This window comes from Oncorhynchus mykiss, chromosome 8 (genome assembly GCF_057628025.1).
Source record: "Oncorhynchus mykiss isolate SJ-2025 chromosome 8, ASM5762802v1, whole genome shotgun sequence".
Taxonomy (NCBI): domain Eukaryota; kingdom Metazoa; phylum Chordata; class Actinopteri; order Salmoniformes; family Salmonidae; genus Oncorhynchus; species Oncorhynchus mykiss.
This window is the reverse complement of record NC_143029.1, coordinates 77,258,481-77,272,408: the sequence shown is the minus strand read 5'-3', so window position 1 is coordinate 77,272,408 and position 13,928 is coordinate 77,258,481. Positions and strand designations below refer to the sequence as shown.

The 13,928-nt window shown below is 45.9% G+C and overlaps 1 protein-coding gene across 2 annotated transcripts in view; it reads right to left on the bottom strand.

The window, feature by feature from the left end:
* The window catches only part of LOC110530620 (capping protein, Arp2/3 and myosin-I linker protein 3), a 54,373-nt gene that overhangs the window by 19,822 nt on the left and 20,623 nt on the right, over nt 1-13,928 (bottom strand). For both annotated transcript variants that reach the window (XM_036986261.2, XM_036986262.2), the window contains exons 7-14: nt 13,658-13,728; nt 12,105-12,178; nt 8,162-8,237; nt 7,931-8,019; nt 7,638-7,732; nt 4,251-4,337; nt 481-590; nt 315-392 (exon numbers count right to left, since the gene is read on the bottom strand). In XM_036986261.2, the coding sequence (XP_036842156.2) occupies nt 315-392; nt 481-590; nt 4,251-4,337; nt 7,638-7,732; nt 7,931-8,019; nt 8,162-8,237; nt 12,105-12,178; nt 13,658-13,728 (680 nt within the window). The remainder of the gene's footprint in view (nt 1-314; nt 393-480; nt 591-4,250; nt 4,338-7,637; nt 7,733-7,930; nt 8,020-8,161; nt 8,238-12,104; nt 12,179-13,657; nt 13,729-13,928) is intronic.

Sequence of the window (13,928 nt, the reverse complement as noted above, 5' to 3'; positions counted from 1 at the left end):
CTTTCTGTCTCAGAATACATTCATATTCTATACAAAATTCATGCTCAACATTAGAGGTAAATGATTCCTGTTTTTTAGGGCAGAATGTTCCTCTCAAAGTTATACAGATGAAATGTCATGCTCATACGTTTGTAGAACTACAGAACTGTTATATAGCCCAATTAGCGCATCCACACCTCCACTTCAATTACTACAAAGTCCACCTCATTATGCGTGTTAGTTGGACTATCCTTATCATAGATCAGACAGTGTATGTTAAGCATCTTAACTGTATGATCAAAGCATGAAGCACTCAGAGTGGAGACACTACTAACCGAGTCCACAGCGCAGTCAGTCCCAGAGAGGTCCAAATGAACCAGGCAATTCGTCTGGGCTAGGAAGAGGTACATGTTCTGGAGAGTGATAAACAGAGAGACAGTCAGTGTGTTTGTGTATGTTGCATGTGTGTACTGTACATGTGGAGTTTATGTGTGGTCTCACCGTAGCATCCTCCCCAGACAGAATCCCAGGGTTCTTACTCAGGTCCAGGTGAAGCAGAGAGTTGGTGTAGTCATCACTGGAGCAGAGGGCCTGGGAGAGAGACACCACACCTGAGAGAGACAAATTCATTCATTAAGAAATAGTCTGTTGACATAGAGAAAATACAGAAACTGCAGCAGGGAGGGAAAGAGTCACAGATTAGCACTATTAACCAGAGCCAACCACTAATCACGTAAAACCCACTATCTGAAACCAAATCAGCACTATTAACCAGACAACTATCAGAGCCAACCACTAATCACATAAAACCCACTATCTGAAACCAAATCAGCACTATTAACCAGACAACTATCAGAGCCAACCACTAATCACATAAAACCCACTATCTGAAACCAAATCAGCACTATTAACCAGACAACTATCAGAGCCAACCACTAATCACATAAAACCCACTATCTGAAACCAAATCAGCACTATTAACCAGACAACTATCAGAGCCAACCACTAATCACATAAAACCCACTATCTGAAACCAAATCAGCACTATTAACCAGACAACTATCAGAGCCAACCACTAATCACATAAAACCCACTATCTGAAACCAAATCAGCACTATTAACCAGACAACTATCAGAGCCAACCACTAATCACATAAAACCCACTATCTGAAACCAAATCAGCACTATTAACCAGACAACTATCAGAGCCAACCACTAATCACGTAAAACCCACTATCTGAAACCAAAACACAAATATGTGTATATAATCAGCCCATTACATTAGAGCAGCAAATTAAAATATATTTTTACATCTCTTCATTGCAGAAAATACAGTTTATTCGTAAGAGAAACAAAATAGTAAGAGCAGGTTTAGTAAGCAAGTGAACTCAATGCATCCTAATTTGGTCAAAATGAGGGCAGACATGCAGGGCAAGACTTTGTACTTTCATGTTGGCTTTGAAGCCTGGAACGAAAGTCTACAGTTAGAGCAATGAAGCAAAGAGTGTTAGTAACTTGCCCTGTGTTCTACCAAACTGTTAGTAACTTAGCATTGTGTTCTACCAAACTGTTAGTAACTTGCCCTGTGTTCTACCAAACTGTTAGTAACTTAACCCTGTGTTCTACCAAACTGTTAGTAACTTAACCCTGTGTTCTACCAAACTGTTAGTAACTTAGCCCTGTGCTCTAACAAACTGTTAGTAATTTGCCCTGTGCTCTACCAAACTGTTAGTAACTTAGCCCTGTGTTCTACCAAACTGTTAGTAACTTAGCCCTGTGTTCTACCAAACTGTTAGTAACTTAGCCCTGTGTTCTATCAAACTGTTAGTAACGTAGCCCTGTGCTCTACCAAACTGTTAGTAACTTAGCCCTGTGCTCTACCAAACTGTTAGTAACTTAGCCCTGTGCTCTACCAAACTGTTAGTAACTTAGCCCTGTGCTCTACCAAACTGTTAGTAACTTAGCCCTGTTTTCTACCAAACTGTTAGTAACTTAGCCCTGTGTTCTACCAAACTGTTAGTAACTTGCCCTGTGTTCTACCAAACTGTTAGTAACTTAGCCCTGTGCTCTACCAAACTGTTAGTAACTTGCCCTGTGCTCTACCAAACTGTTAGTAACTTAGCCCTGTGTTCTACCAAACTGTTAGTAATTTGCCCTGTGCTCTACCAAACTGTTAGTCATTTGCCCTGTGCTCTACCAAACTGTTAGTCATTTGCCCTGTGCTCTACCAAACTGTTAGTCATTTGCCCTGTGCTCTACCAAACTGTTAGTAATTTAGCCCTGTGTTCTACCAAACTGTTAGTAATGAACCACATACAGTGGCAGAACTAACTCTGCTCTACCAAACTACTGCCACCATATAGTAGATTATGTTAATCCCTAATTCGCCTAGATTAAAGAGGAAATTAGCAGACAGCAGCCAGGCATGTTGCATTGTGCTGTACTCAGGAGGCAATCCTTCTCCTGTAAATCTATCTAGTTTCAACGTTTATTTGTCACGTGCACAGTGTAAAATAGTACAGTGAAATGTTTTCTTGCAAACTCTTTCCCAACAATGCAGTATTCACTATCAAGGTGAATAAATATATAAAGTCAGCAAAAACGTTCCTTTTTCAGGACCCTGTCTTTCATAGATAAATTATTTGGATTAACAGATCTTCATTGTAAAGGGTTTAAACACGGTTTCCCATGCTTGTTCAATGAAACATAAACAATTAATAAACATGCACCTATGGAACGGTAGATAAGACACTAACCTCTTTCACACAGTAGGCAATTAACGTCATGGTTATGAAAACTTAGAACACTGAAGAGGCCTTTCTACTGACTCTGAAAAACACCAAAAGAAAGATGCCCAGGGTCCCTGCTCATCTGCGTGAACGTGCCTTAGGCATGCTGCAAAGGAGGCATGAGGACTGCAGATGTGGCCACGGCAATAAATTGCAATGTCCGTACTGTGAGATGCCTAAGACAGCGCTACAGGGAGACAGGGCGGACAGATGATCGTCCTCGCAGTGGTAGACCACGTGTAACAACACCTGCACAGGATCGGTACATCCAGACATCACACCTGCGGTACAGGTACAGGATGGCAACAACAACTTCCAGAGTCACACCAGGAACGCACAATCCCTCCATCAATGCTCATACTGTCCGCAATAGGCTGAGAGAGGTTGGACTAAGGGCTTGTAGGCCTGTTGTAAGGCAGGTCCTCACCAGACATTACTGGCAACAACGTGGCCTATGGGCACAAACCCACCGTCGCTGGACCAGACAGGACTGGCAAAAAGTGCTCTTCACTAACAAGTCGCGGTTTTGTCTCACCAGGGGTGATGGTGGACTTGCGTTTATCGTCGAAGGAATGAGAGTTACACCGAGGCCTGTACTCTGGAGCGGGATCAATTTGGAGGTGGAGGGTCCGTCATGGTCTGGGGCGGTGTGTCACAGCATCATCGGACTGAGATTGTTGTCATTGCAGGCAATCTCAACGCTGTGCGTTACAGGGAAAACATCCTCCTACCTCATGTGGTACGCTTCCAGCAGGCTCATCCTGACATGACCCTCCAGCATGACAATGCCACCAGCCATACTGCTCGTTCTGTGCGTGATTTCCTGTAAGACAGGAATGTCAGTGTTCTGCCATGGTCAGCAAAGAGCCAGGTTCTCAATCCCATTGAGCACGTCTGGGACCTGTTGGATCGGAGGGTGAGGGCTAGGGCCATTCCCATTGAAATGCCCGGGAAATTGCAGGTGCCTTGGTGGAAGAGTGGGGTAATATTTCACAGCAAGAACTGGCAAATTTGGTGAAGTCCTTGAGGAGGAGATGCACTGCACTACCTAATGCAGCTGGTCGCCACATCAGATACTGGCTTGTTCAGGGACACATTATTCAATTTATGTTAGTCACATGTCTGTGGAACATGTTCAGTTTATGCCTCAGTTGTTGAATCTTGTTATGTTCATACAAATATTTACACATGTTAATTTTGCTGAAAATAAATGCAGTTGACAGTGAGAGGACGTTTCTTTTTTTGCTGAGTATATATATATAACTAGATTTGAATCATAAATGTGACAAACATAAGAGAACATAAACCTTAGGACCCTGAATGGCTCAAGAGTCCCATGAGTAGGGCCCAGTGTCTTATTTTCCTCCTGATAACTCCAGGCCCTATATGAGGTCATGAGGTTCAGAGAGCAGTGGAGCGGTGACCACCACACGGGGGCACTGTGGCCCAGGGGACAGAGGGAGGACAGAGGGATGAACACACCCTTAGAGGAGAGGGACGTCTTGGAGAGGTTGAGCAGACGAAGGCCTTTGTTGAGGCGACACACCAGTTGGATGAGGTTTGACACTCCTGGAGAGAAACACATATGGGAGTAAGTTGTCAGAGTGAAAGAAACAAACACACACACACACACACAGATCAGAGAAAATCCACACAAAAACACACCCTTAACAACACCATACACTACCGGTCAAAAGTTTTAGAACACCTACTCATTCAAAGGTTTTTCTTTATTTTTTACTATTTTCTACATTGTAGAATAATAGTGAAGACATCAAAAATATGAAATAACACATATGGAATCATGTAGTAACCAAACAAGTGTAAAACAAAAACAGATTCTTCAAAGTAGTGACCCTTTGCCTTGATGACAGCTTTGCCCACTCTTGGCGTTCCCTCAAACAGCTTCATGAGGAAGTCACCTGGAATGCATTTCAATGAACAGGTGTGCCTTCTTAAAAGTTAATTTGTGGAATTTCTGTCCTTCTTAATGCGTTTGAGCCAATCAGTTGTGTTGTGACAAGGTAGGGGAGTATACAGAAGACAGCCCTATTTGGTAAAAGACCAAGTCCATATTATGACAAGAACAGCTCAAATAAGCAAAGAGAAATGACAGTTCATCATTACTTTAAGTCATGAAGTTCAGTCAGTCCGGAAAATGTCAAGAACTTTGAAAGTTTCTTCAAGTGAAGTCTCAAAAACCATCAGGCGCAATGATGAAACTGGCTCTCATGAGGACCGCCACAGACATGGAAGACGCAGAGTTACCTCTGCTGCAGAAGATAAGTTCATTAGACTTAACTGCACCTCAGATTGCAGCCCAAATAAATGCTTCACTGTCACGTTCTGACCTTTATTTCCTTTGTTTTGTCATTATTTAGTATGGTCAGGGCGTGAGTTGGGGTGGGCAGTCTATGTTTGTTTTTCTATGATTTTGGGATTTCTATGATTCGGCCTAGTATGGTTCTCAATCAGAGGCAGGTGTCATTAGCTGTCTCCGATTGAGAATCATACTCAGGTAGCCTGGGTTTCACTGTTTGTTTGTGGGTGGTTGTTTCCCGTCTTTGTGTTTTCTGCACCAGATAGGACTGTTTCCGTTTTGCCATGTTGGTTATTTTGTATTTGAAGTGTTCAGTTTGTATTTATTATTAAATAAGATGGACACTCACCACGCTGCGCTTTGGTCCTCTCCTTCCCAGGAAGAAAGCCGTTACATTCACAGAGTTCAAGTAACAGACACATCTCAATATCAACTGTTCAGAGGAGACTGTGTGAATCAGGCCTTCATGGTCGAGTTGCTGCAAAGAAACCACTACTAAAGGACACCAATATTAAGAAGAGACTTGTTAGGGCCAAGAAACACGAGCAATGGACATTAGACCGGTGGAAATGTGTCCTTTGGTCTGGAGTCCAAATTGGAGATTTTTTGTTCCAACTGCCGTGTCTTTGTGAGACGTGGTGTGGGTGAACAGATGATCTCTGCATGTGTATTTCCCAACGTAAAGCATGGAGGAGGAGGTGTTATGGTGTGGGTGAACGGATGATCTCTGCATGTGTATTTCCCAACGTAAAGCATGGAGGAGGAGGTGTTATGGTGTGGGTGAACGGATGATCTCTGCATGTGTATTTCCCAACGTAAAGCATGGAGGAGGAGGTGTTATGGTGTGGGTGAACGGATGATCTCTGCATGTGTATTTCCCAACGAAAAGCATGGAGGAGGAGGTGTTATGGTGTGGGGGTGCTTTGCTGGTGACACTGTCTGTGATTTATTTAGAAATCAAGGCACACTTAACTAGCATGGCTACCACAGCATTCTGCATCAATACGACATCCCATCTGGTTTGGGCTTAGTGGGACTTGTTTTTTTTATTTGTTTTTGAACCGGACAATGAACCACACACCTCCAGACTGTGTAAGGGCTATTTTACCAAAAAGGAGAGTGATGGAGTGCTGCATCAGATGACCTGGTCGCCACAATCCTGCAACCTCAACCAAATTGAGATGATTTGGGATGAGTCAGACCTCAGAGTCAGACTTTTGCTACATATATGTCGCCAAACCCACTGGCTCCAGGTCATCTATAAGTCTTTGCTAGGTAAAGCTCCAACTTATCTCAGCTCACTGGTCACCATAGCAACACCCACCAGTAGCACGCGCTCCAGCAGGTATATTTCACTGGTCATTCCCAAAGCCAACACCTCTTGTGGCCACCTTTCCTTCCAGTTCTCTGCTGCCAATGACTGAAACAAATTGCAAAAATCACTTAAGTTGGAGACTTATATCTCCCTCACTAACTTTAAGCGTCAGCAGTCAGAGCAGCTTACCGATTGCTGCAGCTGTACACAGCCCATCGGTAAATAGCCCATCCAACCCACTACCTATCTCATCCCCATATTTGTTTTTGTTTTTCTGCTCTTTTGCACACCAGTATTTCTACTTGCACATCCGCATCTGCACATCTCCAGTGTAAATTGCTAAATTGTAATTACTTTGCCACTATTGGCCTATTTATTGCCTTACCTCCTTACTTCATTTGCACACACTGTATACAGATGCTTCTATTGTGTTATTGACTGTACGTTTGTTTATCCCATGTGTTGTTGTTTTTGTCGCACCGCTTTGTTTTATCTTGGCCAGGTCGCAGTTGTAAATGAGAACTTGTTCTCAACTGGCCTACCTGGTTAAATAAAGGTGAAATAAAAAATAAAATAAATAAAAGAGTGAAGGAAAAGCAGCCAAGAAGTGCTCAGCATATGTGGGAACTCCTTCAAGACTGTTGGAAAAGCATTCCAGGTGAAGCTGGTTGAGAGAATGCCAAGAGTGTGCAAAGCTGTCATCAAGGCAAAGGGTAGCTACTTTGAAGAATCTTGTATAACACTTTTTTAGTTACTACATGATTCCTTTATGTGTTATTTCATAGTTTTAAAGTCTTCACTATTATTCTACAATGTAGAAAATAGTAAAATTAAAAGCAAAACCTTTGAATGAGTAGGTGTTCTAAAACTTTGATTGGTAGTGTGTACATGGTCAGCAAAATCAACGCATACACATATGTGCATAATCTACGCACACAAAAAGCTAATCTAGTACATGGCGTCTACAGGCACACAGACACACAGTGATGTGAGTGGGAGTGACAGGTGTCAGAAAGGCACATTCTGATGTACTAATGAGAGTTCTTGGCACGCAGACAACCCTGACTCACAATGGAGGACACACACACACACACACACACACACACACACACACACACAATCTGCAGAGTAAACAGCAAACACTGAAAAAGCTGCACCCAGACTGGCATTCACACACATTACTGATGCTGAAAAAGAGTGAATGAGTAACAGAGTGTCTCTGAGGCTCCTGTACCTTGGTTGTCCAGGGGGTTGTGGGCCAGGTTGAGTGAGTGGATCACAGAGGCAGGGTTTTCAGACAGAGCTGTCGCCATTTTCTGAGGGAAATCTCTAAAATAGTCAATATAGAAAGGATGGATTAAATATTGTTTTGATGCTTGCTGTGATACATTATACGTCAGAGTATGTCTGAGTCATGGTAGAGAAACATCTAAAGTCAGGAGTGAAGTCAGAATGGCAAGACAAGAATAAGACAGATAAAAGATAAAAGAGAGAAATGACATTTCAGGAGGATGGGAGGAGTCTCACGATTTGAGGCCAGCATTCTCCAGAGTGAGTTCTTCCAGACTGCTGGACTTACTGACGGTGTGAAGGACCTGCTCCACCACCTCTGACCCCTGGGGTGACACAGAGAGAGACTGTTACATGAACAGGCCCAGCTCCTGTTCTAACCAACTAGGAAAGAATGAAAACCTGGTAGCCTTGTCTAAACACAGACTGCATATCACATGCAATCAGTAATGTAGAGTGGATAGTTACAATGCGCATGTCTTTGCAGTAGAGTTTGGTGAACCAAGTGTTGTACGCCATGGAAGCAACCATCACCGCCAGGTCCCTGAAATAGACACACACACACAATTTCAGCCTTAGATTTAAAAAAATGAAATAATACATTCCTACAGCCAAACAAAAAAAATTATCCAGCAAAACAATTCATCAGAGAGAGCCCTAGGGATGGATTGAGAAATGATGTATGATTCTGCAGCACACTCTCCCTGTTGGGGTGGTGGGAAAGAGCGAGATAGAGCTAAACTGATAGCGAAGGAAGGAGAGAGGGCAGAGAGGAGGATCGATGGGTTGACTGAGGGAGGCCAGGTCAGTGGATTACTCAGTGTGAGGTTCCACAGAGTCATGTTTTGATCCTAGCCAACGGCCTAAAACCGTTTTATCCTGCCCAACACACCATGTGTCCAGTAGGAAGGAGACAGGGGGATGCAGGGAGATAGACAGACAGGGGGGCAGAGGGAAAGCGAGAGAGACAGAGGGAAAGAGGGGGAGAGAGAGACAGTGGGACAGAAGGAGAGAGACACAGGGACGAAGGGAGAGAGACAGGGAGGGAGATGGGGAAAAAGGGAGAGAGACAGGGAGAGAGACGGGGAAAGAGGGAGAGAGACAGGGAGAGAGACAGGGAAAGAGGGAGAGACAGGGAAAGAGGGAGAGACAGGGAGAGAGACGGGGAAAGAGGGAGAGACAGGGAGAGAGACGGGGAAAGAGGGAGAGAGACAGGGAGAGAGACGGGGAGAGAGGGAGAGAGACAGGGAGAGAGACGGGGAGAGAGACAGGGAGAGAGACAGGGAGAGAGACAGGGAGAGAGACAGGGAGAGAGACAGGGAAAGAGACGGGGAAAGAGACGGGGAAAGAGACGGGGAAAGAGGGAGAGAGACAGGGAGAGAGACGGGGAGAGAGACAGGGAGAGAGACGGGGAGAGAGACAGGGAAAGAGGGAGAGAGACAGGGAGAGAGACGGGGAAAGAGGGGGAGAGACAGGGAGAGAGACGGGGAAAGAGGGGGAGAGAGACAGGGAGAGAGACAGGGAGAGAGACGGGGAAAGAGGGAGAGAGACAGGGAGAGAGACGGGGAAAGAGGGGGAGAGACAGGGAGAGAGACGGGGAAAGAGGGGGAGAGAGACAGGGAGAGAGACAGGGAGAGAGACGGGGAAAGAGGGAGAGAGACAGGGAGAGAGACGGGGAAAGAGGGGGAGAGACAGGGAGAGAGACGGGGAAAGAGGGGGAGAGAGACAGGGAGAGAGACAGGGAGAGAGACGGGGAAAGAGGGAGAGAGACAGGGAGAGAGACGGGGAAAGAGGGGGAGAGACAGGGAGAGAGACGGGGAAAGAGGGGGAGAGAGACAGGGAGAGAGACAGGGAGAGAGACGGGGAAAGAGGGAGAGAGACAGGGAGAGAGACGGGGAAAGAGGGAGAGAGACAGGGAGAGAGACGGGGAAAGAGGGAGAAAGACAGGGAGAGAGACGGGGAAAGAGGGAGAGAGAGACAAGGTGACGGAGGGAAAGCGAGAGAGACAGAGGGACAGAAGGAGAGAGACACAGGGACGAAGGGAGAGAGACAGGGAGGGAGATGGGGGGATAGAGGGAGAGAGACAGGGAGAGAGACAGGGGGACGGAGGGCGAGAGACAGGGGGACGGATGGCGAGAGACAGGGGGACGGAGGGCGAGAGACAGGGGGACGGAGGGCGAGAGACAGGGGGACGGAGGGCGAGAGACAGGGGGACGGAGGGCGAGAGACAGGGGGACGGAGGGCGAGAGACAGGGGGACGGAGGGCGAGAGACAGGGGGACGGAGGGCGAGAGACAGGGGGACGGAGGGCGAGAGACAGGGGGACGGAGGGCGAGAGACAGGGGGACGGAGGGCGAGAGACAGGGGGATGGAGTGCGAGAGACAGGGGGATGGAAGGAAAGAGGCTGAGAGTGAGAGGGAAAGTGGCAGAGAGACAGGGGCATGGAAGGAAAGAGGCTGAGAGTGAGAGGGAAAGTGGCAGTGAGGAAGCAGCAAACAGAGACCAACAGAGAGAAAGTGCAACAGATTAAGAGAGATATAGCTCTTAAAGGGGAATGCACTCAATTACATTAGGGCCCAGTCCAGTGTATGGCTGAGGGCTGTGTTCTCATTTCACATGCCATCATGGAGAGGACTTCCCTCTGGCTGGCCAAATGATGTGTGTGGTATGCGTGTGTGTACACTCCACAACCTCTCCCAGTGCTCCCCACCAGCAGCACCATCTTACCCTTGGTTACTGGCATGATTTCCCTGAATCAACAATTCCATTAAAAGGGTGAGCTTCTCTTCTAGTCCATGTCTATGAGCTCTATCTATCCCCTTGGGGCCTGTAGGGCACGAGAGCATGACAGACTGCCAGCTATAATCCAGAGACACACACACACAGGAACCAGGTTTAGCTCGCTGTGGGGGTGAAGTTTGAACCCCCTGGGTTATTCCTGCAGGGCCAGACAGGCAGCAGAAAGAGAAAGGTGTACACAGGAAGAATTAAATGAAATACAGTAGAAGAGTGCAGCAGTCAGCAGTCAGCAGACAAAGCATGGTGTCGGAGGCTGTAGAAGACAGAAATCAGAAGACATTGGGGGAATGTGAAATGACAGCCCAGAGTGATGCACCACAAATGCCTCCTGGTAGGGAGACAGGGAAGTCGGACAGTCAGAGGGTCAGCCTACAGGACGTGCTGGAACTAGAGCACCTGACAGTCACTTCATAGGACTACAGTCAAGTCTCAAATCACCTGCACATTATTCTCATGTCATATTCACATCTCAGAAATGGTGGTGTATTTGTTATGCTGCCAAGGCAGTTTATACAATTTTAAAGACATTACAATACATTCACAACACACTGTGTTGACAACACACTGTGTGCCCTCAGGCCCCTACTCCACCACTACCACATATCTACAGTAATAAATCCATGTGTATGTATAGTGCGTACGTTATCGTGTGTGTGTGTGTGTGTGTGTGTGTGTTCACAGTCCCCGCTGTTCCATAAGTTACAAAAAAAAATAAAAAAAAAATAAAAAAAAAATGTCAATGTAATTTTATTGCTTGCGTCAGTTACCTGATGTTAGAACAGAACTGGTGGTGTACCTGCTGTCCAGGGTTACAGAACAGGTGGTGTACCTGCTGTCCAGGGTTACAGAACCTTACAGGTGGTGTACCTGCTGTCCAGGGTTACAGAACCTTACAGGTGGTGTACCTGCTGTCCAGGGTTACAGAACCTTACAGGTGGTGTACCTGCTGTCCAGGGTTACAGAACCTTACAGGTGGTGTACCTGCTGTCCAGGGTTACAGAACCTTACAGGTGGTGTACCTGCTGTCCAGGGTTACAGAACCTTACAGGTGGTGTACCTGCTGTCCAGGGTTACAGAACAGGTGGTGTACCTGCTGTCCAGGGTTACAGAACCTTACAGGTGGTGTACCTGATGTCCAGGGTTACAGAACCTTACAGGTGGTGTACCTGCTGTCCAGGGTTACAGAACCTTACAGGTGGTGTACCTGCTGTCCAGGGTTACAGAACCTTACAGGTGGTGTACCTGCTGTCCAGGGTTACAGAACAGGTGGTGAACCTGCTGTCCAGAGTTACAGAACCTTACAGGTGGTGTACCTGCTGTCCAGGGTTACAGAACCTTACAGGTGGTGTACCTGCTGTCAAGGGTTACAGAACAGGTGGTGAACCTGCTGTCCAGGGTTAGGGTTATAGAACAGGTGGTGTAGCTGCTGTCCAGGGTTACAGAACATTACAGGTTGTGTACCTGCTGTCCAGGGTTACAGAACATTACAGGTGGTGTACCTGCTGTCCAGGGTTACAGAGCATTACATACAGGTGGTGTACCTGCTATCCCGGGTTACAGAACAGGTGATGTACCTGCTGTCCAGGCTTACAGAACAGAACAAGTGGTGTACCTGCTGTCCAGGTGGCTGAAGTCCAACAGGTTGAACTCCCTGTTGTCTTGAGAGTGATAGATGGTGTCCACATCCTGAGCGAGAGAGAGAGAAACAGGTTACAAATGCTGTATGATGACGCCAGCGACACCATAATACAACTCCATTAACTTCTTGGTGACAGGGGGCAGTATTTTCACGTCTGGATGAAACGCATGCCCAAATTCAACTGCCTGCTACTCATCCCCAGAAGATAAGATATGCATATCATTAGTAGATTTGGATAGAAAACACTCTGAAGTTTCTAAAACTGTTTGAATCATGTCTGTGAGTATAACAGAACTTATGTAGCAGGAGAAAACCTGAGGAAAACAACTCTTTTAAATGGGATTTCATTGGGATTTCATTGGGAATCTAGATTTCTAAGGGACCTTCTTGCAGTTCCTACCACTTCCACTGGATGTAACCAGTCTTTAGAAATTGGTTGAGGTTTTTCCTTTGTGTAATGAAGAAGTAGCCCTGTTCAAAACGAGGGTCACTTCATGTGTACTGTTTGTTAGAGGCGCGTGACCAGAAAGGTAGCGTCAGTTTGTTTTCTTCCTGTATTGAACACAGATCATCCAGTCTTCAACTTTATCGATTATTTACTTTAAAAAATACCTAAAGTTGTATTACAAAAGTAGTTTGAAATGTTTTGGCAAGGTTTACAGGTAACATTTGAGATATTTTGTAGTCACGTTGCGCAAGTTGGAACCGGTGTTTTTCTGGATCAAACGCGCCAAATAAATGGACATTTTGGATATATATCGACGGAATTAATCTAACAAAAGGACCATTTGTGATGTTTATGGGACATATTGGAGCCAGATAATACCATCGTATGCTTTCGCCGAAAAGCCTTTTTGAAATCTGACATGTTGGCTGGATTCACAACACATGTAGCTTTAATTTGGTATCTTACATGTGTGATTTCATGAAAGTTTGATTTTTATAGTAATTTATTTGAATTTGGCGCTCTGCATTTTCTCTGGCTTTTGGCCAGGTGGGACGCTAGCCCACATATCCCAGAGAGGTTAATTGAGTACTACATCCGGTGGATGTATTGTGGATGTGGTACAGAGTGGTAGTCTATTTTTCTTTTTTTTCTTCAAAATGTTCCCCCTTTTTTTCCCCCAATTTCATGATTACGATCTTGTCTCATCGCTGCAAGCCGCGCTTCTTAACACCTGCTCGCTTACTGTAACCCGGAAGCCAGCTGCACCAATGTGTCAGATGAATTGCTGTTCAACTGACGACCGAAGTCAGCCTGCAGGCGCCCGGCCCACCACAAGGATTCGCTAGAGCTCGATGAACCAAGCAATAGTTACGGTATGGAATACAGATGCCGCCCCCCCCGGCCAAACCCTCCCCAAACCCGGAAGATGCTGGTCCAATTGTGCGCCGCCATATGAGACTCCCAGTCACTTCCGGTTGTGACACAGCCTGGGATCGAACCCAAGGCTATAGTGACGCCGCAACACTACGATGCCTTAGAACACTGGCCACTTGGGAGGCCCTCAGAGTGGTATTCTTACCCACTGCACTTCCTCCTTACAGCCGATGCCATTATAGTCACACAGAGCTGCGTAGGTCTCAGAGAAACCGCCTGAGAGAGAGAAAGTGAGGAGAGGAAAAGGAGAAGGGGCAAGAGATGAAAGAGAAACAGAGCGAGGGGGGGAAGTAAATATTGAGGTGAGATTAAAGACAACAGCATGAAAGAACTTCAGTTAAAATAGATTAAAATCATAACTGATCAGATACAGTCATAGATTCATTAATTTATGAATGACTACAATTATGCTCCAG